Source organism: Nilaparvata lugens, chromosome 5 (assembly GCF_014356525.2).
Source record: "Nilaparvata lugens isolate BPH chromosome 5, ASM1435652v1, whole genome shotgun sequence".
In the NCBI taxonomy this organism is placed as follows: domain Eukaryota; kingdom Metazoa; phylum Arthropoda; class Insecta; order Hemiptera; family Delphacidae; genus Nilaparvata; species Nilaparvata lugens.
In genome coordinates, this window is record NC_052508.1 from 66599170 (window position 1) to 66624721 (window position 25552).

General features: G+C 35.6%; 1 protein-coding gene across 2 annotated transcripts; it reads left to right on the forward strand.

The window, feature by feature from the left end:
• The first annotated feature begins 3178 nt into the window (after positions 1-3178).
• Positions 3179-24790, forward strand: LOC111049560 (zinc finger protein 239). Of its 2 annotated transcripts, XM_039429109.1 has the most exons (5): positions 3179-3323; positions 4820-4943; positions 16700-16812; positions 21480-21615; positions 23653-24790. In XM_039429109.1, the coding sequence occupies exons 1-5, from the start codon at positions 3312-3314 to the stop codon at positions 24444-24446; spliced, it is 1179 nt and encodes a 392-aa protein (XP_039285043.1). In that variant the 5' UTR covers positions 3179-3311; the 3' UTR covers positions 24447-24790. The 2 variants fall into 2 exon arrangements, with proteins under 2 accessions (XP_039285043.1, XP_022191349.2); XM_022335657.2 differs by lacking the exons at positions 16700-16812; positions 21480-21615; positions 23653-24790 and adding an exon at positions 8053-10362.
• Positions 24791-25552: the final 762 nt, after the last annotated feature.

Here is a 25552-nt window from a genome sequence, read left to right on the forward strand (position 1 = left end):
CATTCTATTCTGCAAGTAGTTTTCAATTGTTTTTAGCACAGTCCCTTTCATGGCATACATTTCAAGGTTTTTGATGAGTAAATCGTGTGGCACGCAATCAAAAGCCTTACTCAGGTCGCACATTGTGAGGGCCAGGGCTTATGTTTTTAGTACATTTTCAACTTACATGAAGAAAAACTCGAGTAAATATAATATAAATGCTGATGTACATAATTATTCCACAAGCGGTAAGCAGAACGTAAGACTTGGTTTCCACCAACATGCAAGCACTGATATAAATTGGCATTATATGTCTATAAATTGTTTAAGGCTGTTTGGTACACCTTTTTATTTTCATTTAAATAGGATAATCTTTTTCAATATAATTGTTAAGATCATTATAAGATTGAGAAAAAGTGGCAACTAAAATTTTTAAGTGGTCTAATATAAGCGAGTTATGGGTTGTTGAATTGCTAAATTCCGTTTTCTTTCCAGATCATAAACGGTTTCAAATTTTCCATTGGAGTTTTATTCAATACATTCAGAATATCATTGGCTTTGTTCTAATATGCGTTTTTTCGCGATTAATGCAAAAATAAACAAGTTATCGAATTTACAATGTTAATTTTAAAATGCTACTTTTTATTTATGAACGATATGGGGAATAAAATGTTTTAGTTTGGGAAGATACATTTTTTGAATTTTCAAGAGAAGTTCTAATAATATAGTCGAAACCGTTTATGATCTGGAAAGAAAACGGAATATGGAAATTTAGCACTTCAACAACCCATAATTCGCTTATTAGACCACTTAAAAATTTCAGTTGCCACTTTTTCTCACTATTATAATGATCTTAACAATTATATTGAAAAAGATTATCCAATTTAAATAAAAGAAGTGTACTGAACAGCCTTGATGAACTTTCTCTAGAGGTAAGACTCATAGACATCAAACTTTTCAAATCTTAAATAAAAGAAGTTCTTGTAGAAAAATTCCTGTATTCGGAATGAATTTTTTGTGTAGACTTCATGAGTGTGAATTTTGTTCTCATTTTTTTTGCCACTTGCCAGAAAAACATATACATTTAGTATATATACGTTTATAGTAACATTTGTTGTATAATACCATTATCATTACTATGTTGTAATAGTGTACCATATTAATTGCTCTAGTTTAAAGTTATTTTAATTATGTATAAACTGTTGTGTGTAGTTGGTGTAGTGTTTGGCTGTGATAGTTAAGTTTTCTTCAACTTTGTAACTTATTAATGAATAATGACGATTGTCTTAACATATTGTATGATTTATTACAATAAACGTTGATTTGATTTAATACCCATTGTCAAATTATCTTTAGAAAATTAATATTCAGTTGTTTTTATAATTTTTACCATTCTGTAGGTCTATAGTGAGGTCCACGTTATAATTGCAGTGAAGAAAGATAGGAGATCAACGCGTTGCCGTTGCCTCTGTCTTGTTAATGCCTTCTATAGACGGTAGCTGAAACAGGTTTATTGATGTAATATTAACTGTTTATTGTTAATAGACGATCTGGCAACAGAGCAAAGCGAAAAAGCAAGCAAATCAATACCAATGCTAATCAAACACTAATCACTGTCAATAACGTTGATCTCACTATAGGTCACTGTGAATCCATAGAATTTCATAGTTTGCTCTATATTGGTGAGTAAAAAAGACCTAAATTAGTAATACAGTACTTACTAATAGCATAGCAACTACTCCTATCACTTATTATAATAAAATAGTAATAATAATTACGCGTATCTGCCTATAGTGAGGTTCACGTTATAATGGCAGTGGATGAAGATAAAAGAATAGCGATGCCAATTCTCCGCATTAATTATATTTCTACGCTCTCAAAAACTTAATTGGCATTGTTGTGGACCTAGAAAAGCATAGTACCACCGGCTTTGTCGAATGATAGACAAGGATAGCAAAACCAGAGTTGATCAAATACTGTCATTATAACGTGGACCGCACTGTATGTACTATAAAAAGACAATACACATAGGCAGACAGACATTAACAAAAGAAAGTTGATGTAAAATCTACTTGTAAAAAATACTTGTCATAACTAAATAAAATTTAATGCATTTGTGATTCAAACTTTACACAATAATAAAGGCTCAACTGAGCTTTCTTTCAAACAGGGCTTTGATGTAGGCCTAATTGGTAGCATGGGAAATCAATGAATGAAAGGTTGTGGGCTCGAGATTTCATGTTTACTTTGCTAAAGATTTGTTGTTGAAGATTATCCAATTTAATTTCGATAAATTAATAAATAATTATTTTATTTCTTGATGTTTTATGACATAAGGAATTAGCATAGAGAAACAATAGCATTTAGGTAGATATACCGTGGTATAGTGCTTTTATGTCGCAACTTTTACTGTTATCTCCCGTGAAGCTGTGTGACATAAAAGCACTATACCATGGGATATCTACCTAAATGCTATTGTTTCTCTATGCTATTACCTTTATGTCATAAAACATCAAGAAATAAAATAATTATCTATTAATTTATCGAAATTAAAGTGGATAATCTTCAACAACAAATGTTTAGCAAAGAAAACATTAAATCTCGAGCCCATAACCTTTCATTTAATGATTTCCCATGCTACCAATTATTAGGCCTTAATCAAAGCCCTGTTTTAAAGAAAGCTCAGTTGTTGAGCTTTTATTATTGTGTAAAGTTTGAATCACAAATGCATAAAATTTTATTTAGTTATGACATCAAGTATCTTTTACCATGGGATATCTACCGTACTCAGGGGTGCCCATCCCCCCAATGGTCCAAGTTGAAAAATTCCCCCCAAAATTCTCAAAATTTGGTATCCATTTAGGTAGCTAGGTACTTAAAATCTGTATATTGAAAAGTCCCCCCCATTTTCCCTAGTTTTTTCAAAAATCCCCCCCAAAATTCAGCCTCATGTCGCAACTTGCGACATTAAAACATGCTGTGGGCACCCCTGTATCTCCTTACACTATTTTTTCTCTATGGTAATAGTATTTTACAACACGCAACAAAATTTTCCCGGTGCAAATCACGGGTTACCTGCTAGTATTATAAAAAGTTTATTTTTAAAAAATCAGTAGTATCGATATCCACCTAATATATCGGGAGCGAAATATCGAGAAATTTGATATATCGGTATTTTGACCGATATCTATCCCCACCACTCTGCTTTGCTTTGCTTTTTACTTCAACAACATCAACAAAACCATAAACATTTTTAAACAAGTTTCTGTTTTTTTCAACTTTTATTGAATTAAAGCTGATTTTTTCCTAAATGTTGCTTTCGCCAAGTAAAAATGGATAACGATGTAAGTAATAACTGCTAAGAGTTTTCTAGTTTACAATAGATGGACAGGTTAACATAACCTAAAAAGCCGTTTTATTCAACGATATTGAATAACAAAATATTTTATCTCAATTAAGTGGTTTGACTTAGTGGTCGCACTGATAAGAAATAAACAATTTCTTAGTTAAGAATAGCTATAGTTAATAAGCTATATAAGTTAAGAATCATGTTCCTGATACTCCCAATGGAAAGGTGAACCCTTGAGCTAACTTCTCTAAATATGATTCACTATCATCCGCCTCATTGCCCTCGCATAAGCCTAGAGCATTTATTATTAAATCGTTACAGTAGGCTAATTTATTGACAAAATATTAAATCTGTTTATATACTTTATAAACATTTAAGTTATTAAGCCTATTATTTTTGAAGGGACGGATTCAAGTATCCAAAGGTTCAAAGTACCCCACACGTCAACCGAAGCTTATTGTGTTTCCAAGTAGTATGTTAGTTAGGCAAACCAATACCTGTGTCCTTTACGAAAACTAGGAGTTTTTCCCTATGGTAACATCCCATTCATCACCTGGTTGCTTGTTGCAATCCAATGTGATATGCTTGGAAGTCTCTTCAGACAGATTAGTCCTCGTGACCTACGTGAGTTCCACTCCTGGCCTTCTCTAAAGGTCCTTCAGCTGAGGAAGGGGTGGCCAAGTAGCCTCTAGGGCGCCTGGCCACCCTTGACTCAGCCTCTCGATCCACATTTGTGCCTGGAGTTTCTCCAGTCTCTTGGAGTTTTTCTCTTTGCCCCTCCAAAACTTCGCAGGGTCAAAAGCCTCACCTCTCTCAAGAAGTTTTGCCTGAATAGCCACCCTTCTTTGAGCAGTGGTGAGGCCTTTTTGTACGTCCTTCCTCTGAGAGAGGGAACGCCAAACTGCCTCTAGGGCGCCCGGCCACCCTCGACTCAGCCTCTTGAACCACATTTGTGCCTGGAGTTTCACCCATCTCTGGTGTCTTGTGTTTTTATTTTTGCCCCTACGAAACTGCCCTGATGGGGCAGATCCCGTGGCTTTGAAGGCAAGGCAACTTCTGGAATTGCCGTGGGGTCCCTTTTAGTCGCCTCCCACGACAAATAGGGATACTGTGGGTAAATAATTCTGGTTTTCAACACATTCTTGAGTACGATTTTCGACTCAAAGCTCCCCCAACCCACAGGGGGGGCTTCAAGTTATAGCTGAATCGACAAGAAATATATATTTTATTGACATTACAATAATTGATCATTTTTAACAAGAATGAACAGTTGGGTTAATATTAACAGATATACCGGAATCAGATTATCTTAAGAAGGCAGTGACAAGACAGAGAATCGGCAAGGCAGTCTCCTTTCTCCACTTTCACTGTCATTATATCGTGGACCTTAGTATAAAGAAGGTAGACCCTCATAAGTATATCAAGGTATCTTTATAGTATATAAGTAACGTTTTGTTTTTGATGTTTTAATTTTTTATGTCAATATTTCAGACTGTGGAAGTTGAGCAAACGCCAGAGTGCAGCGATGCTCGGTCGCCAATCGAACAAGATGGGGAAGATGGCCAACAATGTACTGGCCAATTCTGTCAAGTATTCATCAAGGAAGAACCGCATTGTAAGATTTATTTTATAACTTTCATTGATTTTTCTGTTTCCAGTAAAAAGATTTTATGCTCATACTGTTACATATATGTTCAGTTTATTTATACAGTGTCCCACGAAAAATGTATTAGTTGAAGACCATAGATTATACATGAATGGGTTAGAATACAAGGGGTCCAAGTGACATATTGTTAGTTTCGAGAAAAGGGTGTCTAAAGTCTACTCACATTAATTAATTCTTCATTCATGAAATTAATATGGAAATGATATTCACCTATTTAGTATACTTTTACCAAATCATGACAAGACATTGTCTCAAATTGCTTTCCTTTCTCAGTTATCAGCTAAATAGTGATAAGAAGTATCACCTGTACCCCTTGTTTGCCAAACAAAACTCTATTGCCTAACTACACATGAATCTATCAAATTTACCAGTAATTAAAAATGATTAATGACCTTATTGCAATATTATTCGATTCGCTTATTGGTTCTTGAGGTATCTTTTGCTTGGTGACATGGCTTAATCAAGGTTAAATTTAATTTGAAGGATACGAGCAACCGTTGCTCAATAAACAAGGGATCCAAGTCACAGAAAAGGTACAGAATGGAAACTGTCAATTAAACGCCTATCTAACCAATGCTTTTTACATGGCGCAAATACTAAAAACGTCACGTGACCTTGGTAAGTTTCAATCCTGGTCTTCTGATTGGCTCGTGGCAGTGAACAAGATCAATTGATCCGGATCATTAAAGTGATCCGAACCTGCCATCAATACTATTATAATGCGGCGCTTCCTAACTAGATGGCGGATTTTTGCGACAGGGTACTAGCCAAGTTTCCATACTAATACTGTGTCCAAGTCACTTGGACCCCTTGTTTAATCAAATAGATAGCTGTTTGAAAATGTAGTAAAAAAATTTTCCACCAGATTTCTGCACTGATAAGAATTACGCTTATACCTCTTGTATACTAGATTTTTACCACTTACAGCTATCGATTACTGTAGCTAACTCAAAAAAATGAAAAATGTCACTTGGACCCCTTGTATTCTGACCCCCTCACATGGAATTTACAACAAAAAATGTTCAGAAACAATTTCTTATATCGAACTTAGTTTTCGAGATATATCGATTTTTTATATAATTAGAAAACTATCGTTCAAAATCTAATTCAAATGCCACATCTACATGTTGGCCCAATGGCCAATGTCGACCATCGCCGGTGGATGTGTGGTTCGCCAGCGCTGGACTTCATTGACCTTTGTAAGGAACGAAAAATGTATCAGTTGAAGACTATAGATTATACATGAATGGGTTAGAATACAAGGGGTCCAAGTTACATATTGTTAGTTTCGAGAAAAGGGTGTCTAAAGTTTACTTACATTAATTAATTCTTCATTCATGAAATTAATATGGAAATGATATTCACCTATTTAGTATACTTTTACCAAATCATGACAAGACATTGTCTCAAATTGCTTTCCTTTCTCAGTTATCAGCTAAATAGTGATAAGAAGTATCACTTGTACCCCTTGTTTACCAAACAAAACTCTATTGCCTAACTACACATAAATCTATCAAATTTACCAGTAATTAAAAATGATTAATGACCTTATTGCAATATTATTCGATTCGCTTATTGGTTCTTGAGGTATCTTTTGCTTGGTGACATGGCTTAATCAAGGTTAAATTTAATTTGAAGGATACGAGCAACCGTTGCTCAATAAACAAGGGATCCAAGTCACAGAATAGGTACAGAATGGAAACTGTCAATTAAACGCCTATCTAACCAATGCTTTTTACATGGCGCAAATACTAAAAACGTCACGTGACCTTGGGAAGTTTCAATCCTGGTCTTCTGATTGGCTCGTGGCAGTGAACAAGATCAATTGATCCGGATCATTAAAGTGATCCGAACCTGCCATCAATACTATTACAATGCGGCGCTTCCTAACAAGATGGCGGATTTTTGCGACAGGGTACTAGCCAAGTTTCCATACTATATGTATACTGTGTCCAAGTCACTTGGACCCCTTGTTTAATCAAATAGACAGCTGTTTGAAAATGTAGTAAAAACATTTTCCACCAGATTTCTGCACTGATAAGAATTACGCTTATACCTCTTGTATACTAGATTTTTACCACTTACAGCTATCGATTACTGTAGCTAACTCAAAAAAATGAAAAATGTCACTTGGACCCCTTGTATTCTGACCCCCTCACATGGAATTTACAACAAAAAATGTTCAGAAACAATTTCTTATATCGAACTTAGTTTTCGAGATATATCGATTTTTTATATAATTAGAAAACTATCGTTCAAAATCTAATTCAAATGCCACATCTACATGTTGGCCCAATGGCCAATGTCGACCATCGCCGGTGGATGTGTGGTTCGCCAGCGCTGGACTTCATTGACCTTTGTAAGGAACGACACCTGTACCAGGGAGGTCCAGCGACTCGACCAATATGTGGCTGTGGCATAAGGATATGGTTGTAAATAGGAAGAACTTTCCAATAAGATTGATATTTATTTTGTTACCGTCGACCGGGGTGACTTTGTCCAATACCTACTATTACTAAGTAATAGTATGTATTGCTTTGTCCCACCTCCCGGAAAAATATTCAAATCCGTTTATCTCCAATCTCTGTTATCCGAAATCGATGTTCATCATTGATAGTCGTAGCCATGATCATAATGGAGGTTCTACAATCGATATCTTTTCGACTCTCGATATACTAGTTTAACATAATAGCCTATCAAACTACCTGTTATACCTCCGAATTTTGTTGTCTAGAAACTTCCAATTAGAAAACCTACTTCTTGAAGATTTATGATATCGGTGAGTGCATTTTATTTTTGTCTTTTCATTTTATTTCAATTGGTATGTTCATTATATCCATAGTTTAACTGGTTTGGATTCAGTTACTGATTAAATATAGGAAGGCCACTTTTAGGCTAAACTTGGAGTGACTTTGTCCCAGTATGAAAATTATTATACAGTATAAAGCAGAATATGTTGCAAATTATGTATTTCATAAATTAAATATCCATTATTTCATAGAATAAATAAAAATATTCACCTTGCTCGAAATGAATACGTTCTGAATATTTTTTTTAGCATATTCTGCAGCTGAAGCCAACATGCCTCGACTTTATAGAAGATTTTTGGGCAGAAGAAACTATAGAAACTACTCAGAAGAAACGCTGGAAATGTGTATGGATGATATAAGAACAGGCGAACTGAGTTTACGGAAAGCTTCTGATAAGTACAATATTCCAATTACTACTTTAAAAAATAAGTTGAAGAATAGATACCAGAGAAAACCTGGTGGCAAATGCATTTTCAATTCAAACGAAGAGAAATCCTTTGTTCAACATTTAATGAAATTGTCAGAATTTGGTTTCCCTGTTACTAAGAGTGACTTAAGAATGACAGTGAAAGCCTATCTTGATAAACAAGGTATAACTATACAAAAATTCAAGGGCAATATTCCTGGTTATCACTGGATGAAAAGCTTTCTGGAAAGATATCCAGAATTGTCAGTAAGATTCAATCAAAATATTATCAGGTTAAGAGCTGGTATCACAGAAAAGTCAATTGAGTCATATATCAATCATCTACATGAAGAGCTCGATGGGGTTCCTGCCTCCAATGTATGGAATTACGACGAGACACATTTTTCTGATGATCCAGGGAACGATCGTGCTATTTATAAAAGAGGAATGAAATATTTGGATAGAAATTGCAACCATAGTAAAGCTTCCACATCAGTAATGTTTTGCGGCAATGCAGAAGGCAGGTTATTGCCACCCTATATTGTTTTTAAAGATGATTATATATGGTCAACTTGGGTTAATGAGGTTAAAAATGGACCTACAGGAGCCAGATACAAACGCAGCAAAACCGGTTGGTTTGATGCAACTATATTTGAAGATTGGTTCAAGAGCCTTTTCCTACCCAGCACTAGACATTTGGAGGGACCTGTTGTGTTGATAGGTGATAATTCTTCGTCTCATATTAATGAAGAAGTTTTAAGACTATGCTCCCAAGAAAATATTAAATTCATTTGTCTACCACCCAATGCTACCCACATTGCACAGCCATTGGATGTGGCTTTCTTTGACCATTTGAAGCTGGCATGGCGCTCTGTGTTATCAAGTTGGCGAGACACTGCAGAAGGTTCAAAATATTCAACTATACCAAAAGAAAAAGTTCCTGTTTTATTGAAGAAGCTGATGATGAAAATAAAAGTTAATAAAGCCCAAAATTTAATTTCGGGCTTCAGAAAGTGTGGCATTGTCCCTGTTGATAAAAATGTTCTATTAGCGCAGCTACCCAACAGTGATGTAAAAAGTGATCTCATTGGAACAGCATTTATGACCAGTCTGACTGAGAAACGCAAAGAAGTGGTTGGAAGTGATGGCATACGTTTAAAAAGAAAGAAGATTAATGTTTCACCTGGTAAGAGTATCACAGTCAATGACTTACAAGGACAAGAGACATCAACGTCATTAGCAGCCATGAAGATTCAACGGAAAAACCGGCGCATTATTGAAGATCCATCATCATCATCATCATCTGATGATTATCCAGACGACATCTCTTTGGAGTCGCCAGATGAATGCTTAGAAAAATTTTCTCAGGATCCAGATAAAGATGAAGAAAACAGTGGAAATAGGGGGAATTACAAAATTGGTGATTATGTCATTGTTCTTTACAGTGGCAGAAAATATCCGGGCGTTATTACGGAAATGAATAATGATGGGCCTACGGTGGACTGTTTAGTGATGGGGAATAAATATTGGTACTGGCCGGAGAGAAAAGACATAATGGAATACCCATGGGATAGTATTGTAAAAAAGATTGATGCACCTAAGCCAGTATCGATTAAAAGGAGCAAGTATTTTTCAGTTCCAGAATTGAACATTTTCATTTAGATCTTTTTCCTATTAGTTTGTATTTGGGAAACAAATAAATCTATTCAAGCCACTATCGACTGAAAGAAGCAAGTATTATTCCGTTCCAGAACTGAACATTACATTCAAACCATCAGTTTGATTTTAGAAGCGAATATTTTTTAGTTGGTTAGAGATTTGAACATTTTCAATTGAACGTTTTTCCCATCTGTTTGTATTTGAAGTGTCTTTGAAATAACTTACAATAAATAAGTGTCTTAATAATAGTGTCTTTGAAATGTGTCTTTAAATAAATATGTTATGATTTTTAAAAGTGGATTTTATTTATTTTTAATGCCATAATTCATTTTTAAGGTTTACAGTTGGTCTAAATCTTGAAAATTAACTTGAATCCATGATTTTTTCAAAGTGGGACAAAGTCACCTCATTCCAGGGGTGACATTGTTTCTTATTTTCAAAAAATATATATTGTAAGCACGGATGTGCCTTCACCAATTATGTAAGGGGAAAAAACTATGATAACAAAAAAAAAAAACAGAATAACTAGAACTTTAATTAATAATAATAATAATATAGAGTGACCTGGCTGGCTCAGGTCTGGTGTCAGAGTTTTCAGGTCGCAACTGATCAATTTCAGGGCCTCTGACATGACCTAACGACTGCTTTTTAGGCAGCCGGGACCTACGGCTTAACGTGTCCATCCGAAACACGGGAGTGGCCCGAGATAAATATCTTGTCCGGGCCGGGATTTGAACCCGGGCCTCTGAATCATAAAGCCAGCATCTGATCCACTCGACTACGGCCACTCCTACTTTAATTAATGAATCTTTAACATATATACATTTGAACAAAACAAGATTAATTTGATTATAAAAACATTATTGATATGAATTTTATGGGGAAAACACTCGCTTGCTGCTAATGATGATTCAATCTTTGTGGCTATGAAAATTTAAGAACAATGATTCATTAGTCACCTACCTTTTTGAAATGGCTTCCCACTTTGGCATCCACTGGTATTTCGCGACTTTAGTATTTTAAAAGAACAAATATTAACTGAACCAATGAATAGGCTCAGAACCCGTCTCCCTTAACAATACAATTATTTTTAAACTGCCCGATCTGTGACAGGATAACTGTATTATCAAACGAACCGAAATCTAGCCTTTTTCACTGGATCAGCCGGACTTAATTTCCAGTCCTATCGAACGAGCTCACACTCTCTAAAAGTAAAATTTTGGGTATTAAATATAAACTCAGTCAATGCCAAACATGAAAGCCATTTCAAGTACATATTTTTATCTGTCGCACAAGCGGCACGTTTGTTATTAAAAACAAAAGAGAAGCTACGTTAATTTTGACAACAAATGAAATAAACAATCCTTCTGTCGATGACAAAGATTGTTCAAAGACAAAAACACTGTTCATTAAACTTTTTCAATTTAAAACTCTAAAATCCTGATCAATATGAGATAAATATATGATTCATATATATGTCCCATATGACCAGGTGACAATATCTTTATCAAAGTGAAGAAAAATATTTACATTTTAAGATGAATCATACTCTTCAAACATTGCAGAATATGATAAAAAATATTGCAAGTTATTTGTTTCAACTTAAGTGTTGATTGCAAGCTATTTAAAATTTCAACTACTCAAAATTGGGACAAAGTCACCCCGGTTTACCGTACTTTGTTCAACGTTTTTGAACTTTTTATGGCTTAACTCGATGAATGTTCTTTTACCAACTTGGAAAAATAAGTTCAAAAACGTCAAGCAAAAGAACAAATTAAATGAATCTTATTGGAAATTTCTTCCTATTTCCAACCATATCCTTAGAATTAGGATTGCATTCTGTGGAGTTCATGATAATTTATTGGATTTTAAGAATTAGAAAAATAAATAAAATTAAGGGCTAGCCGGTGGGAAAGTAGTGCTTGGGTTTCAAAGTGAATAAACGATGAAAGGATGAACTGTTATATTTATAGAGGACAATAATTTATTACTTACACACATCAATTCTCAGTGACGTCATTACCATTGGTGCACCCCTCAAGCCTAATAGCCCTTCCCCCCTAGGTATCAAACATTTTATCGCCATCCCCCCTCTCAATAAACGATACATTCTCGCCGCAAAAAAGTGGCCAGTTGTTACTTTAAACATTGCAAAACATTATATTTTTTGGGGCCCTCAAGAATTTTTCATGAACCTTGGACATAACTATTCTATTGAAAAGTATATACGGTAGTCATATTTCTCCTACACATAAATAAATTTTTCAATTTCATTTATTGCCAATTAGAATATTCAAAACATATTAGAAAATCTTTATAATATGACATATCATTAAAAATATAAATAAATAAGCATAAACTCATTCATATACTTGAATAAAATTAAAATAAAATATACAATCTGGGCATCACCAGCAAAAAGAAAATCTTTGTCCGCTGGTGAGAGTTGCAAAACAGTGAAAGAAAAACATAATATTTCGAAATAATGCAGAAAGTTAAAGTTAAATTTAACTAATAATTACAAAATTTTATAACAGCAGAATCATAAAAAATCAAACAAATATTGTGCAGAGAAAAGACTATAAAATAATCTAAATTAAATTGCTATATTTAAGGTAAAGAAATATTCCCTCTTAATCCACTCATTGACGCTCTTTTTACTAATTTTGAAATCAAGTCAAAAGGTATTGCATTGATCAGTTTACTGTTTGTGTAAATTGTCTTCTGATCAATGAAAGTTTAGTAGGATAAAATTGAAATTCCTCTGTTACACCCGGTCTGAAATGATAAGTGTAAATAAATATGCACTAAATGAATTAAATTATAATTTATGCAGCCTCACACAATACAGGCCGGGACACACATAACCGCACCGATCCGCACTGACGTACGGCCGAGTGTCGGACGTGCTACGGCGAGTGAGAAAACAAAGTCAAAAAAAAAAAAAATCAAAAATTCAAATTGTGTGTGTGTGTGTGTGTGGTGTGTGTGTGTGTGTGTGTGTGTGTGTGTGTGGTGTGTGTGTGTGTGTGTGTGGTGTGTGTGTGTGTGTGTGTGTGTGTGTGTGTGTGTGTGGTGTGTGTGTGTGTGTGTGTGTGTGGTGTGTGTGTGTGTGGTGTGTGTGTGTGTGGTGTGTGTGTGTGTGTGTGTGGTGTGTGTGTGTGTGTGGTGTGTGTGTGTGTGTGTGGTGTGTGTGTGTGTGGTGTGTGTGTGTGTGTGTGTGTGTGTGGTGTGTGTGTGTGTGGTGTGTGTGTGTGTGTGTGGTGTGTGTGTGTGTGTGGTGTGTGTGTGTGTGTGTGTGTGTGGTGTGTGTGTGTGTGGTGTGTGTGTGTGTGTGTGGTGTGTGTGTGTGTGTGGTGTGTGTGTGTGTGTGGTGTGTGTGTGTGTGTGTGTGTGTGGTGTGTGTGTGTGTGTGGTGTGTGTGTGTGTGGTGTGTGTGTGTGTGTGTGTGTGTGTGTGTGTGGTGTGTGTGTGTGTGTGTGGTGTGTGTGTGTGTGGTGTGTGTGTGTGTGTGGTGTGTGTGTGTGTGGTGTGTGTGTGTGTGGTGTGTGTGTGTGTGTGTGTGTGTGTGGTGTGTGTGTGTGTGTGGTGTGTGTGTGTGTGTGTGTGGTGTGTGTGTGTGTGTGTGTGGTGTGTGTGTGTGTGTGTGTGTGTGTGTGTGTGTGGTGTGTGTGTGTGTGGTGTGTGTGTGTGTGTGGTGTGTGTGTGTGTGTGTGTGTGTGTGTGTGTGTGTGTGGTGTGTGTGTGTGTGTGTGTGTGTGGTGTGTGTGTGTGTGTGGTGTGTGTGTGTGTGTGTGGTGTGTGTGTGTGTGTGGTGTGTGTGTGTGTGTGTGTGTGTGGTGTGTGTGTGTGTGTGTGGTGTGTGTGTGTGTGGTGTGTGTGTGTGTGGTGTGTGTGTGTGTGTGGTGTGTGTGTGTGTGTGTGTGTGTGTGGTGTGTGTGTGTGTGTGTGTGTGTGTGGTGTGTGTGTGTGTGTGTGTGTGTGTGTGGTGTGTGTGTGTGTGGTGTGTGTGTGTGTGTGTGTGTGGTGTGTGTGTGTGTGGTGTGTGTGTGTGTGTGTGGTGTGTGTGTGTGTGGTGTGTGTGTGTGTGTGTGGTGTGTGTGTGTGTGGTGTGTGTGTGTGTGTGTGTGTGTGGTGTGTGTGTGTGTGTGGTGTGTGTGTGTGTGTGTGTGTGGTGTGTGTGTGTGTGTGTGTGTGTGTGGTGTGTGTGTGTGTGTGTGTGTGTGTGTGTGTGTGGTGTGTGTGTGTGTGTGTGGTGTGTGTGTGTGTGTGTGTGGTGTGTGTGTGTGTGTGTGTGTGTGTGTATGAGTGTATGTGCGTCTGTGTACACGATATCTCATCTCCCAATTAACGGAATACTTGAAATTTGGAACTTAAGATCCTTTCACAATAAGGATCCGACACGAACAATTTCGAACAAATCCAATTCAAGATGGCGGCTAAAATGGCGAAAATGTTGTCAAAAACAGGGTTTTTCGCGATTTTCTCGAAAACGGCTCCAACGATTTTGATCAAATTCATACCTAAAATATTCATTGATAAGCTCTATCAACTGCCACGAGTCCCATATCTGTAAAAATTTCAGGAGCTCAGCCCCATCAATGCAAAGTGTGATTTTAAATTCCCAATTATCAGGTTTCAGATACAATTTAAACAAAAATTTTCGAGTGGAAAATATTGAGCATAAAAATCTCTACAATTAATGTTCAGTGACATTTTCACCTAAAATTGTAAATAAGCTCGAAATTCGAGAAAATGTGTATATTCAATAATGCAAACGGTTGGCAACTGTTGATTCTATTAAATCATTCACTATGAAGAGATAGTAGACTTCGTGTGTCTCCAGCGTTATTGTCCTGTCACCAGCTGGCAGATCTTTGAATAGTAGGCTTGAAATGCGCGTGTACACTAGCGTCAGGTGATAAATTTTCATAACGGCAAGGAAAGTTGTATGAGTGCGCCACACCAGATTTTGTAAATTGTCTTCTGATCAATGAAAGTTTAGTAGGATAAACTTGAAATTCCTCTGTTACACCCGGTCTGAAATGATAAGTGTAAATAAATATTCACTAAATGAATTAAATTATAATTTATGCAGCCTCACACAATACAGGCCGGGACACACATAACCGCACCGATCCCGCACTGACGTACGGCCAAGTGTCGGACGTACTACGGCGAGTGAGAAAACAAAGTCTTTCAAATGTGTAGGGACACTTACTACCGTACCACACCACGCCCGCACCGTCGCCGTGTTTGTTGCCCGCGCCGTCACCGACTAGTTCAGTTTACTTTTTGACGGTGACGGTGCGGCCTCGTTTAACATAGAGAGTGAAAAACTTATTGAAGAGATACGGAATTTTCCAGTTTTGTATGATCAAAGTGATGAGAAATATAAGTTGGTTGAACGGAAAAATAAGTTAAACCAAAAGTAAAAGTAGAATCAAATAAGTTGAGCCAAAGGTATAATAGACATAGACCTATAATAAATAATAAAATGAACAACAAAAAGTATAAAAGAAGGAACCCGTGACTGTGTCTTGAATTTAAAACTAATTACATGTAGATGCAGAAGGCAGAAGATAACTATTTTATTGCTGATATATATTTCCGATACATGAGTGATGATGGTATTGTTATGCACCGAAATATATACCAGCACTATGATTCTCATCTTCTGTGTCTACAGGTAATTAGTTTAAATTTGAAAAAAACATGAATTTAAATCGGATGTAACACTCTTTAAATAGTGTTATATTATTAACAATAGTTCAACAAATTCAGAAATCAGACCACAGTAGCACTACAGAACTGAGACACTGCTGCCGCTCGGTTGTCGCAAGGATTTGTGTATTTTCCTACCACCATCACCGTGTGATTAATTTACATTTAATGGCAGAATTGACGTGTGTTCTTTTGAATAAACTGCTCTACCCACCTACCTCAAGCACGAGAAGGAGGTTACAAAGTAAATTTCTCAAGGATGGGGTGGACCCCCTGTTAGTTTCTCAGGGAGGAGTTTCATGCTAGTTAATAGAGCTGATATATAACTATACAGGGAATGAATTTGAAAAAAATCGGTCAAGTCATTTTTGAGAAAATCGTGAAAAACATGGTTTTTTAGTGATTATCCGCCATTTTTCTCAAGAATATTACGGAGCTCGTGCAATTTCCCCAGAAATGAGACTCATGTCAGTTGATAGGGCTTATAAATAGCTATCCATGGTATTAATTTGGAGAAAATCGTTAGAGCCGTTTTCGAGAAAACCGTGAAAAACATGGTTTTTTAGTCATCATCCACAATTTTTTCTGCCATTTTGAATTGAATTTTATTGAATTTCTTATTGTCGGATACTCATGGTATAAGGACCTTAAGTTTAAAATTTCAAGTCAATCGGTTAATATAGGAATGGAGTTATTGTGTTCACAGACACACACACAGACCAACACCCAAAAATCATGTTTTTGGACTCAGGGGACCTTGTAACGTATAGAAAACATGAAATTAGGGTACCTTAAATTTTTTTGGAAAGCAATACTTTCCTTATGTATGGTAATAGGGCAAGGAAAGTAAAAAGTGAGAAAATTAATTTATGATAATAAAGATTGAATGCAATTTGAATAACGATAATATAATATTGTGATGTAATTACATGAATCTGCGCTTTTTCGACAAATAATGGTCGGTTCTCTGAAAAGGATATAAAATAATATAATACTTCACATTAACACACGACGTCGGCTGCATAAATGTTAATTTGCATCATATAAAATATTCCAATTGTATATTTTACTCCGTCTATGACTATGAATAATTTATATGTTTGCAGTTGAGCAAGAAACTGAAGAATGCTTAGAAGACGCCGATTGCAACACTGTAAACGGCAAACTGGATATTTTGCCTTCTATCTGCAGCACAACTGGTCAAATCAATGCAACACAAGTATGTGAACAGAACAGCTATTAATAATACACTATTTGTGTCCTATAAAGCGGTGCTGTTAGAGCTACACTTTCATTGTTTGTGACTTGTCTAATTAGTTTAAAACATTGCAGAAAGACTCAGCTTATTTCTATCAAGTTTTTTCGTGATTTTCAAGTTAATATAAAGGTGTCTGCTCACTGCACCGTATCATACTAGGACCGGTATAGGAACGTGACCGGCACGTAACATGCATGTCAATGCCCACTGCGGCATAAACGGGTTATAACCGCGTTTATAACGGGTATACAACGCGTATGATGACCGTGCATACCCCTTCCACTGGCGCACAGTGCATGTCTGTTTATTTGTGTACTATATGCTCATTGAACACGTCTTCCATGCTGGTGTAGCAGTTCAGTTATTTAAACTATCGTCAGTTGGTTAGTTGAAGTGTAATCAGTTGGTTAAACTATACCTTTAAATAAAGGGCCCCATACACTGGGGAACTTGGATCGGCAAACTTGGTTCTTGCGAACCAAGTTCCTCAGTGTATGTGGAAAATTGGCGAACCGCGAACAAATTCCGTGACGAATTTGGTCTTCAATCTGGATTTAAAACTTTGTTCGGTTCGTCCGCCAGGGCGATATATTCTCTCTCTCTTTCTCTCTCTCTCTCTCTCTCTCTCTCTCTCTCTCTATATATATATATATATATATATATATCCAATGTATTTTCTTCCCACAGCAGTTGCAAACCTTGACACACTCATCTCTAGACCCCGAAAGACACTGAAGTAACGAACTCGCTCTCCCCACTACAGTGTGTGGGACAAATCCTACTCGAAGAAAGAAACCACAAATCTACCTGACGCTTTTAGATTCATGATGCTCTAAAGAAATGAAAATCTGAAGGAGAATATTGGACGTTGTATTGGCATCTTGTTGATGACGAAGAAAAATTTCTCTAGTAATTTAGTATGACAAAGTTTCAATTTCATGTACTGTGGGAAAAATTGAAAATGACGTCAAAAGAGACATAAACTTCATAAAAAGTCTGTCAGTTAAAGGAAAGAACAATAACTCATATTTTCGTACACATTCAATAGTTTTTCATCATCCATAGCGCGCACTTGTGTATTGTTCCAAGTCTAGCAATGAAAAATTCTGTATGACATTTGCTACAAATAGCACATACGCGCATACGCTATACTAGTTACAACCGGTTCTACAACGGTACATATGCGGCTATAACTAGTTACAACCGGGCCTACAACGCGGTACATACGCGGCTATAACTAGTTACAACCGGGTCTACAACGTGGTACATACGCGGTTATAACTAGTTACAACCGGTTCTACAACGGTACATATGCAGCTATAACTAGTTACAACCGGGTCTACAACGCGGTACATCCGTGGCTATAACTAGTTACAACCGGTTCTACAACGGTACATCCGCGGCTATAACTAGTTACAACCGGGTCTACAACGCGGTACATATGAGGCTATAACTAGTTACAACCGGGTCTACAACGTGGTACATACGCGGCTATAACTAGTAACAACCGGTTCTACAACTGTACATACGCGGCTATAACTAGTTACAACCAGGTCTACAATGCGGTACATACGCGGCTATAACTAGTTACAACCGGTTCTACAACGCGGTACATACGCGGCTATAACTAGTTACAACCGGTTCTACAACGCGGTACATACACGGCTATAACTAGTTACAACCGGGTCTACAACACAGTACATCCGCGGCTATAACTAGTTACAACCGGTTCTACAATGGTACATCCGTGGCTATAACTAGTTACAACCAGGTCTACAACGCAGTACATACACGGCTATACACCGGTTGTAGAACGGTACGTAAACGGAACGTAATCAGCAAAATATTCTCTCCGGGGAATAGTACGGTGACCGGTCATGGCATGTTCCTATACAATACGGTTACGGACCAGTCTAGTGGGTATTTCTAGACAATAATACACGTGAACTATTCTTTGTTGCATGTGCCTCTCCTGTAATGTTCCTTTACCGGTCCTAGTATGATACGGTGCAGTGGGCAGATACCTAAATTGTATAATATGGAAAATTCTACTACTTTTCTAACAAACTTGAAAATTGATCGTGTTCATGTGCATGTTTTCACTACTCCACTTCAACTCTGATCACCAAACTTGGTCAAGACATTTGAACATGATCTAAGTGGATTGAACATGATATTGTCAGTTTGAGGTGAAATAGCATAATATTTGCGTTCTGGTAGAAAGTCCCAAGAGACTATTAATATTGGCGAGGAAAACAAATATGATGCTTTTACTTTCATAGAAATGATAATAGTCAATGTCCCATAGTGTGGTCCAATTTATAATGGCAATGGAGAAAGATAGGAGAACAACGGTGCCGATCCTCTGTCTTTTCAATGCCTTCTATAGATGTTAGCTGATACATGTTTATTGATGTAATATTAACTGTTAATTATTCTCGTTCAAAATAATCAATTATATTTTATTAAACAAGAAATTGTATTTTTCAATAATTTTGTAATGAATCTTCATAATTAAGATGAAATATTTTGTTAATTATTAATTTTACATTGTTGAAAGACGATCTAGCAACATATCAAAACGAGAAAGAGATAGCGCTATCCGCTTCGTTGAATGAAAGACAAGGATAGCATTGCTGAACAAACACTGCCATTATAACGTGGACCTCACTATAACTATGTATTGAGATTGTCATGTTGGTGTCTGTATAATATGTGAAAGACTGAATATGTTGTGTCATCACGAAATACTTGTAAAATTTGGATGATTTATTAGAAAATGAAGTTAACCAACTGCTGTAATACTCGTATTATTCCTGTATAATAACTAGTAATTCTGTGAACAATAGACCTCACGCAGTTTTCTCATCCACAAGTATCTGATGTCACCTTTTCTAGTTACAGTAACTATATTATAAGTAAATATTGGGTAATATAGTTCCTGTAGTTCTAGTTGATTCAGTTGAATCTTAATTTACTCTTAAAAACTTGTTTTCTCCAAGATCAAAAACTCACTTATGTTAATAAACTCAGTTCACGTTTTAATTTGGTTCAAAAATTATTCTATCGATTCAAGAATCTATTTCAAAAATCCAATGAGTTATATACATTTTTTGACAGTTGCATTCTTCAAATTTCCTTTTGCTATTTGGTTCTTGGTCAATATTTGCAGTAGCAGAAGTCCTTAGTTCTATTTATACAGACTGTTTCAGAAGTAGTGTCGAATATTTTAGGGTATTGTTCCTGGATGATAGGAGACTACAAATGTCATATTTCAAGTGTCCAAAACTCAGTGGTTATCCTTATAGCTGCCATTTTGTTTTTTTCACTTAGGAATTTTTATCTCAAGAACGAAATGATGTATTGATCTGAAATTTGGCATGAATAGTTATGCTATGAAGACTCAACTTTGAAAAATAAAATAAAAAATTTTTGATGTAAATATTCAAAATGGCGGCCATTTTACATTTTTGATTGCAAACTTCACGAAAACCGTTTACTTAACAGAACATTTACAAGATACAAAAAAGTTAGCAAATTTTATCAAGATTTCAAGGGTACCTCATTTATCAAGATTGGTCAGAGAATAACAGAGAAATCAATTATTTTCGTACAGCATGCATGATCTTGAACAAAGAAGATCATCTGAAAAACATTGTAAAATCAGCTGGATTGCCATATGGAGCCACACCGAGTTTCAAAGCTCCATCTTGAATACGATTGGAATTAAAATGTAATATTGATGTTTAAATTGTGAAAAGTGGTCATGCATGCAATAAGAAAATAATAAATTTCTCTGTTTTTCTTTGACCAATCTTAATAAATGAGGTACCCTTATTACCTTATTACTTATAAATATTGATAAGATTTGCTAACTATTTTGTCTCTTGTTAATTTTCTGTGAAATGAACGGTTTTCGTGAAATTTGCAATCAAAAATTTAGAATGGCTGCCATTTTGAAAATTTGCATCGAAAATTTTTTATCTTATTTTTAAAGTTGAGTCTTTATAGCATAAATATTCATGCAAAATTTCAGATCAATTTATCATTTCGTTTTTGAGATAAAAGTTCCTAAGTGAAAAAAACAAAATGGCAGCTTTAAGGATAACTGCTGATTCTTGGACACTTGAAATACATTTGTAGTCTCCTATCATCCAGAAACAATAACCTAAAATATTCGACACTACTTCTGAAACACTCTATATAAATAGAACTAAGGACTTCTGCTACTGCAAATATTGAACAAGAACTAAATAGCAGAAGGAAATATGAAGAATGCAACTGTCAAAAAATTTATATAACTCATTGAATTTTTGAAATAATTATTATACAATGATAAGCGTTGTATATGAAAACATACAATAATTACTTATAAACTCTAATCTAGACTATAATGGTGCAACTGTGTATTTGACAGTCTCAGGACCAGTTGCACAAAAGCCTGTTAAATTTTAATCATGGTTAAATCCCAAGCGAACCAACCAGATTAGATTTTTTTAGATGGAAGACTTCTCTGATTGGTTCTGGTAGCATTTAATTGGGATTAGAAGTTAACATACTTTTGTGCAACCGTGTGTTAGTGCTTTGACAGTGTTTAAATTATCTAATGATATCAATATTATCTGCAGATGGTGACAGATGGAAGCACTGCTTTGTCTCTAATCAATGATGAGGATGATGATGATGATGATGATGATGATGCTGATGCTGACCAACAGCCTGCAGGCCAATTTTTCGAAGTATTAATCAAACAAGAAACGCATTGTAAGATTTATTTCATCGTTATTGCCCTATTACAATTTTAAAACAAAATAGTGTTGTAATTTTTCTCTATATTTATTATTTTATTGTAAGGCTCAACTCACACTACCTCGACTCAAATCTTACAACTCCAGTCGAGGATACTCCAGTCTCTAGACCTTACGACTTTTTTGCTCATTGTCACTACTTCAGTTCCATGCTACTCCATTTCTAACCCCACATTATTAAGAATATGAGATCCAATTCGTCACATCTGTGCATGTAACAAGTTTTATAATAATTATTATGAATATATTGTCTTATCTTATTTTTATTATTGTCTTATCTAAAATGATAAAACATCACTCTCATAAAACATAACCTCACTTTCAATAAAAATGCACGTTACTATAGTGAGGTCCACGTTATAATGACAGTAATTGATGAACTTTGATGTTGCTATCCTTGTCTATCATTTGACAAAGAAGGTATTACTATCCTTTTATAGCTCCGCAACGATGCCAAATTTGTTTTTGGCAATGTATAAATATAATTAATTAATGCAGAGGCAAGGCAACGCTGTTCTTCTATCTTTATCCACTGTCATTATAATGTGGACCTTACTATATGCAACTCAAGTCGAGTTACAAGTCGACCAACATGTCGAGTCGACGCTTGACTCAGTCTCACACTCGTGAGGTCGCGGAGACTAGAGTCGCCCTCTCTTCTCGACTTGAGAAGTAAGTAAGTGTGAGTTGAGCCAAACTGAGTTGTATTGTAAAACTTGTAATTTAATGTGGAAATGAATTGAATTTTCCATTCTACTGTTTCTTGTATTCCCAGAATGTTTATTGTTGAGTATTCCAGATGTGACTTCACATTCAGTAACTCGTTTCACAGTAAAATATCAATCAACTTGCTAGAAGAGATTTCGAACCTCAGTTGTTGGAGGTGATATTTATCTAGTTACTTGGCTAATATACGTACACTACAGGTCTGATGATTTGTTTTTACATTTTTTTACATGTATGTTTTCTTATATTTCATCGTGCTTCCATTTCTCATCTCTTTGTTCTATTTATAATATAAACCCGATGATTTGTTTCCATTAATAAACAATGTATGTTCATAGTACCCATTTGTTTTTATAGAACCCATTGTTCCCGGGCTGACAAATAATTTTGGATAGTAGCGCTCATAGAATTTCCATCTAGGTGTATACCCTGTTGTCAATATTTGCAGTAGCAGAAGTCTTCAGGGTAATTTACAGCATTTAATTTGGGTTTTCGATTAATAATTGAGGGCCTTGCAACAAAAAGGATCCAGCTCCACTTTTTGACCAATTTCAGGTTGAGACATTTTGTGATTCCAAAAAAAAAAAATAGCTGCATCGATTGCATCAATAGTGCAATCAGGATTCAAATCCATTCAAAAACAACAGAGATAGCATGGGTGTCTTCTTTGGGTTGGCGGAAGAAAGATCCAGCTCCTGGAGCTGAATCGTTTTTGGCCCAACCGAATATTCATATTCAAGAGGCAGTGCTGAAAATACTGGCGGCTGTGAACAGCTGGTTGAATCAGTTTGGCGCGTTTCTAACCTCAATATCTTTTTTTGTGCTATAGTATATGCAAATAAAAAACTTTTCTCAATGAAAACCATCTATAATTTATTGCAAAGATACCCTTGATATACCTGAAATTGGGGCAAAAAAGATTCAGCTCCATTTATATCAACAAAATATATATGTATATTTGATCAAAGAAAAAGTAGAAACATCTTTAAACTCACTTAAAATGTGTGTGGAGACATATAGAATAACATAATGGTAGCTCATAACTGATAGACAAAGAGTTTTTTTTCTCAAGGTTTTTATTGATTATCTCAAAAACTAGAAATTTGGAGCTGAATCCTTCTTACTGCAATGCCCTCATATTATTATTAATTGAACTTATTATTTCTTTATTTATTAACAAATCAAGTAGCCCTATTGAAATACTTTATTAGTATTTTTTATAATTTACCGTTCTTAATTTAATTTCGTTTTGTATGTGTGTTTGCAGGGGAGCAAGATGCTGAAGATGGTTCAGAAGAGCAGAACTCCAGCATATTGAGTAGCGGTATTCAAAACCTAGAAAAAGGCCTTACAAAACATACTGGAGAAAAACGTTTCATGTGTGAACACTGTGACTATAAAGCTTTTCATAGAAGTCATTTCGTAGTGCATCTTAGAACACATACAAAAGAAAAACCGTTCAGCTGTGAATTTTGCAACTATGCAGGCGCTGATGCTGGAAGGTTGAGAGTGCATATGAGGAAACATACCGGCGAAAAACCCTACAGCTGTGAAATCTGTGACTTTAAATGCTCTCAATTGAGTAATTTGAAATCACACCGTAGAACACACTCAGGCAAAAAGGATTTCAATTGTGAACTTTGTGACTACACATGTACTCGTTCATGTAGATTGAAAAATCATTTGTACAAAAAGCATAATGTTGGCGTGGAACGTTTCAGTTGTGAATTTTGTGAGTATTCAAGCTTACAATCAACTGATTTGAAACTACATCTGAGAACTCATACCGGCGAAAAGCCTTTCAGCTGTGAATTTTGTGCCTTCAAGTGCTCGCGATTGGGTAATTTGAAAGATCATCTTAAAAAGCATACAGGTGAAAAGCCGTTCATTTGTGAATTGTGTGACTTTGCAAGTGCTTATTCGAGTGCACTGCAAAAACATCAGCAAAGATATCATAAAGGTGAAAATCCCATCAGCTGTAAATTTTGTGCCTACACATGCTCAAAACCAAGGGATTTGAAAGAGCACCTGAGAACACAACATAAGGACGAAGATACTTAAAATTGTAATAATTAGATAATTCTGTGAGTATACTTACTTAAAGTACCTAGACTAAAAAGTAGTATACCGTACTAAAAGTATACTAGTAGTATACTAAAAGTAGTATACTTTAGTATACTTATTCAAATAGACTAAAAATTCATGAAAGACACAAGTCGTCTTCTATCATAATTTTTTGAAAAATCAATTTAAAAAACGTTAATTTGACAATTTCATCAATTTATCAAAACTTCAATTTAAATAATTCAATAGTTTTCAGTTCCCTTTTTATAATATTTTTATGCTCATTCTTATCATATATGAAATGGATAATGTATTATAAAAATAAAATTTACACTATGAAACTTAAGGTTGGCTCGAATAGCCTAAGTCATGTAGAACTGACAATATTGTTTTTATTTCACCTTCTTCTTCCTCAGCTTATTCCCGTGTCTATATGGGGTTGTTGTTTATGGTCTGCCGCCTCCAAGCGCCTCTATTCTCATATACACCGCCATCCACCTCCATTCCCCTGCCCCTCCAATCCCCCTCCACTCAACCCCTCCTTCGTCTCCTCGGCCTTCCCCTCTACTATCATATCAGAGACTCTATTTCCTAGGTATTGTCAATCTCTTCTTATCAATGGCCATACCATTGATAAAGCTCCTGAACCTTAATGGACACCTTCACCACCTTAGTTGTCCCTCTACTCCTTTCATTCCTCATCTTATCCTAAAGTCTAGTCTGCCTTTTTATAAAACATATCTCCGCACCATAAATAATTGCTGGTCTTACAACTGTTTCATGGACATTACCCTTCACTCTTATTCTGATTTTCCTTTCACATAAAACTCTTGGAATGTCTCTCCAATTTTCCCATTATATTTATAATGTAAGGACATAGAAAGTTGTAAAGACAGGTAGTTGGTGTATATTTTGTTAATGCAGTTTTCATTTTAGAATTTTGTAATGAAGGTCTATAAATAGGCCTACTATTTATACATTTATTTATAGATACAATTATATAATATAATTATTATACTATAAATGTATTTATAGATACTATTTTTAAATACTATTATTTTATAGACCTTGTTTGTAATCAAGGTCTACAAATACAGGTCATG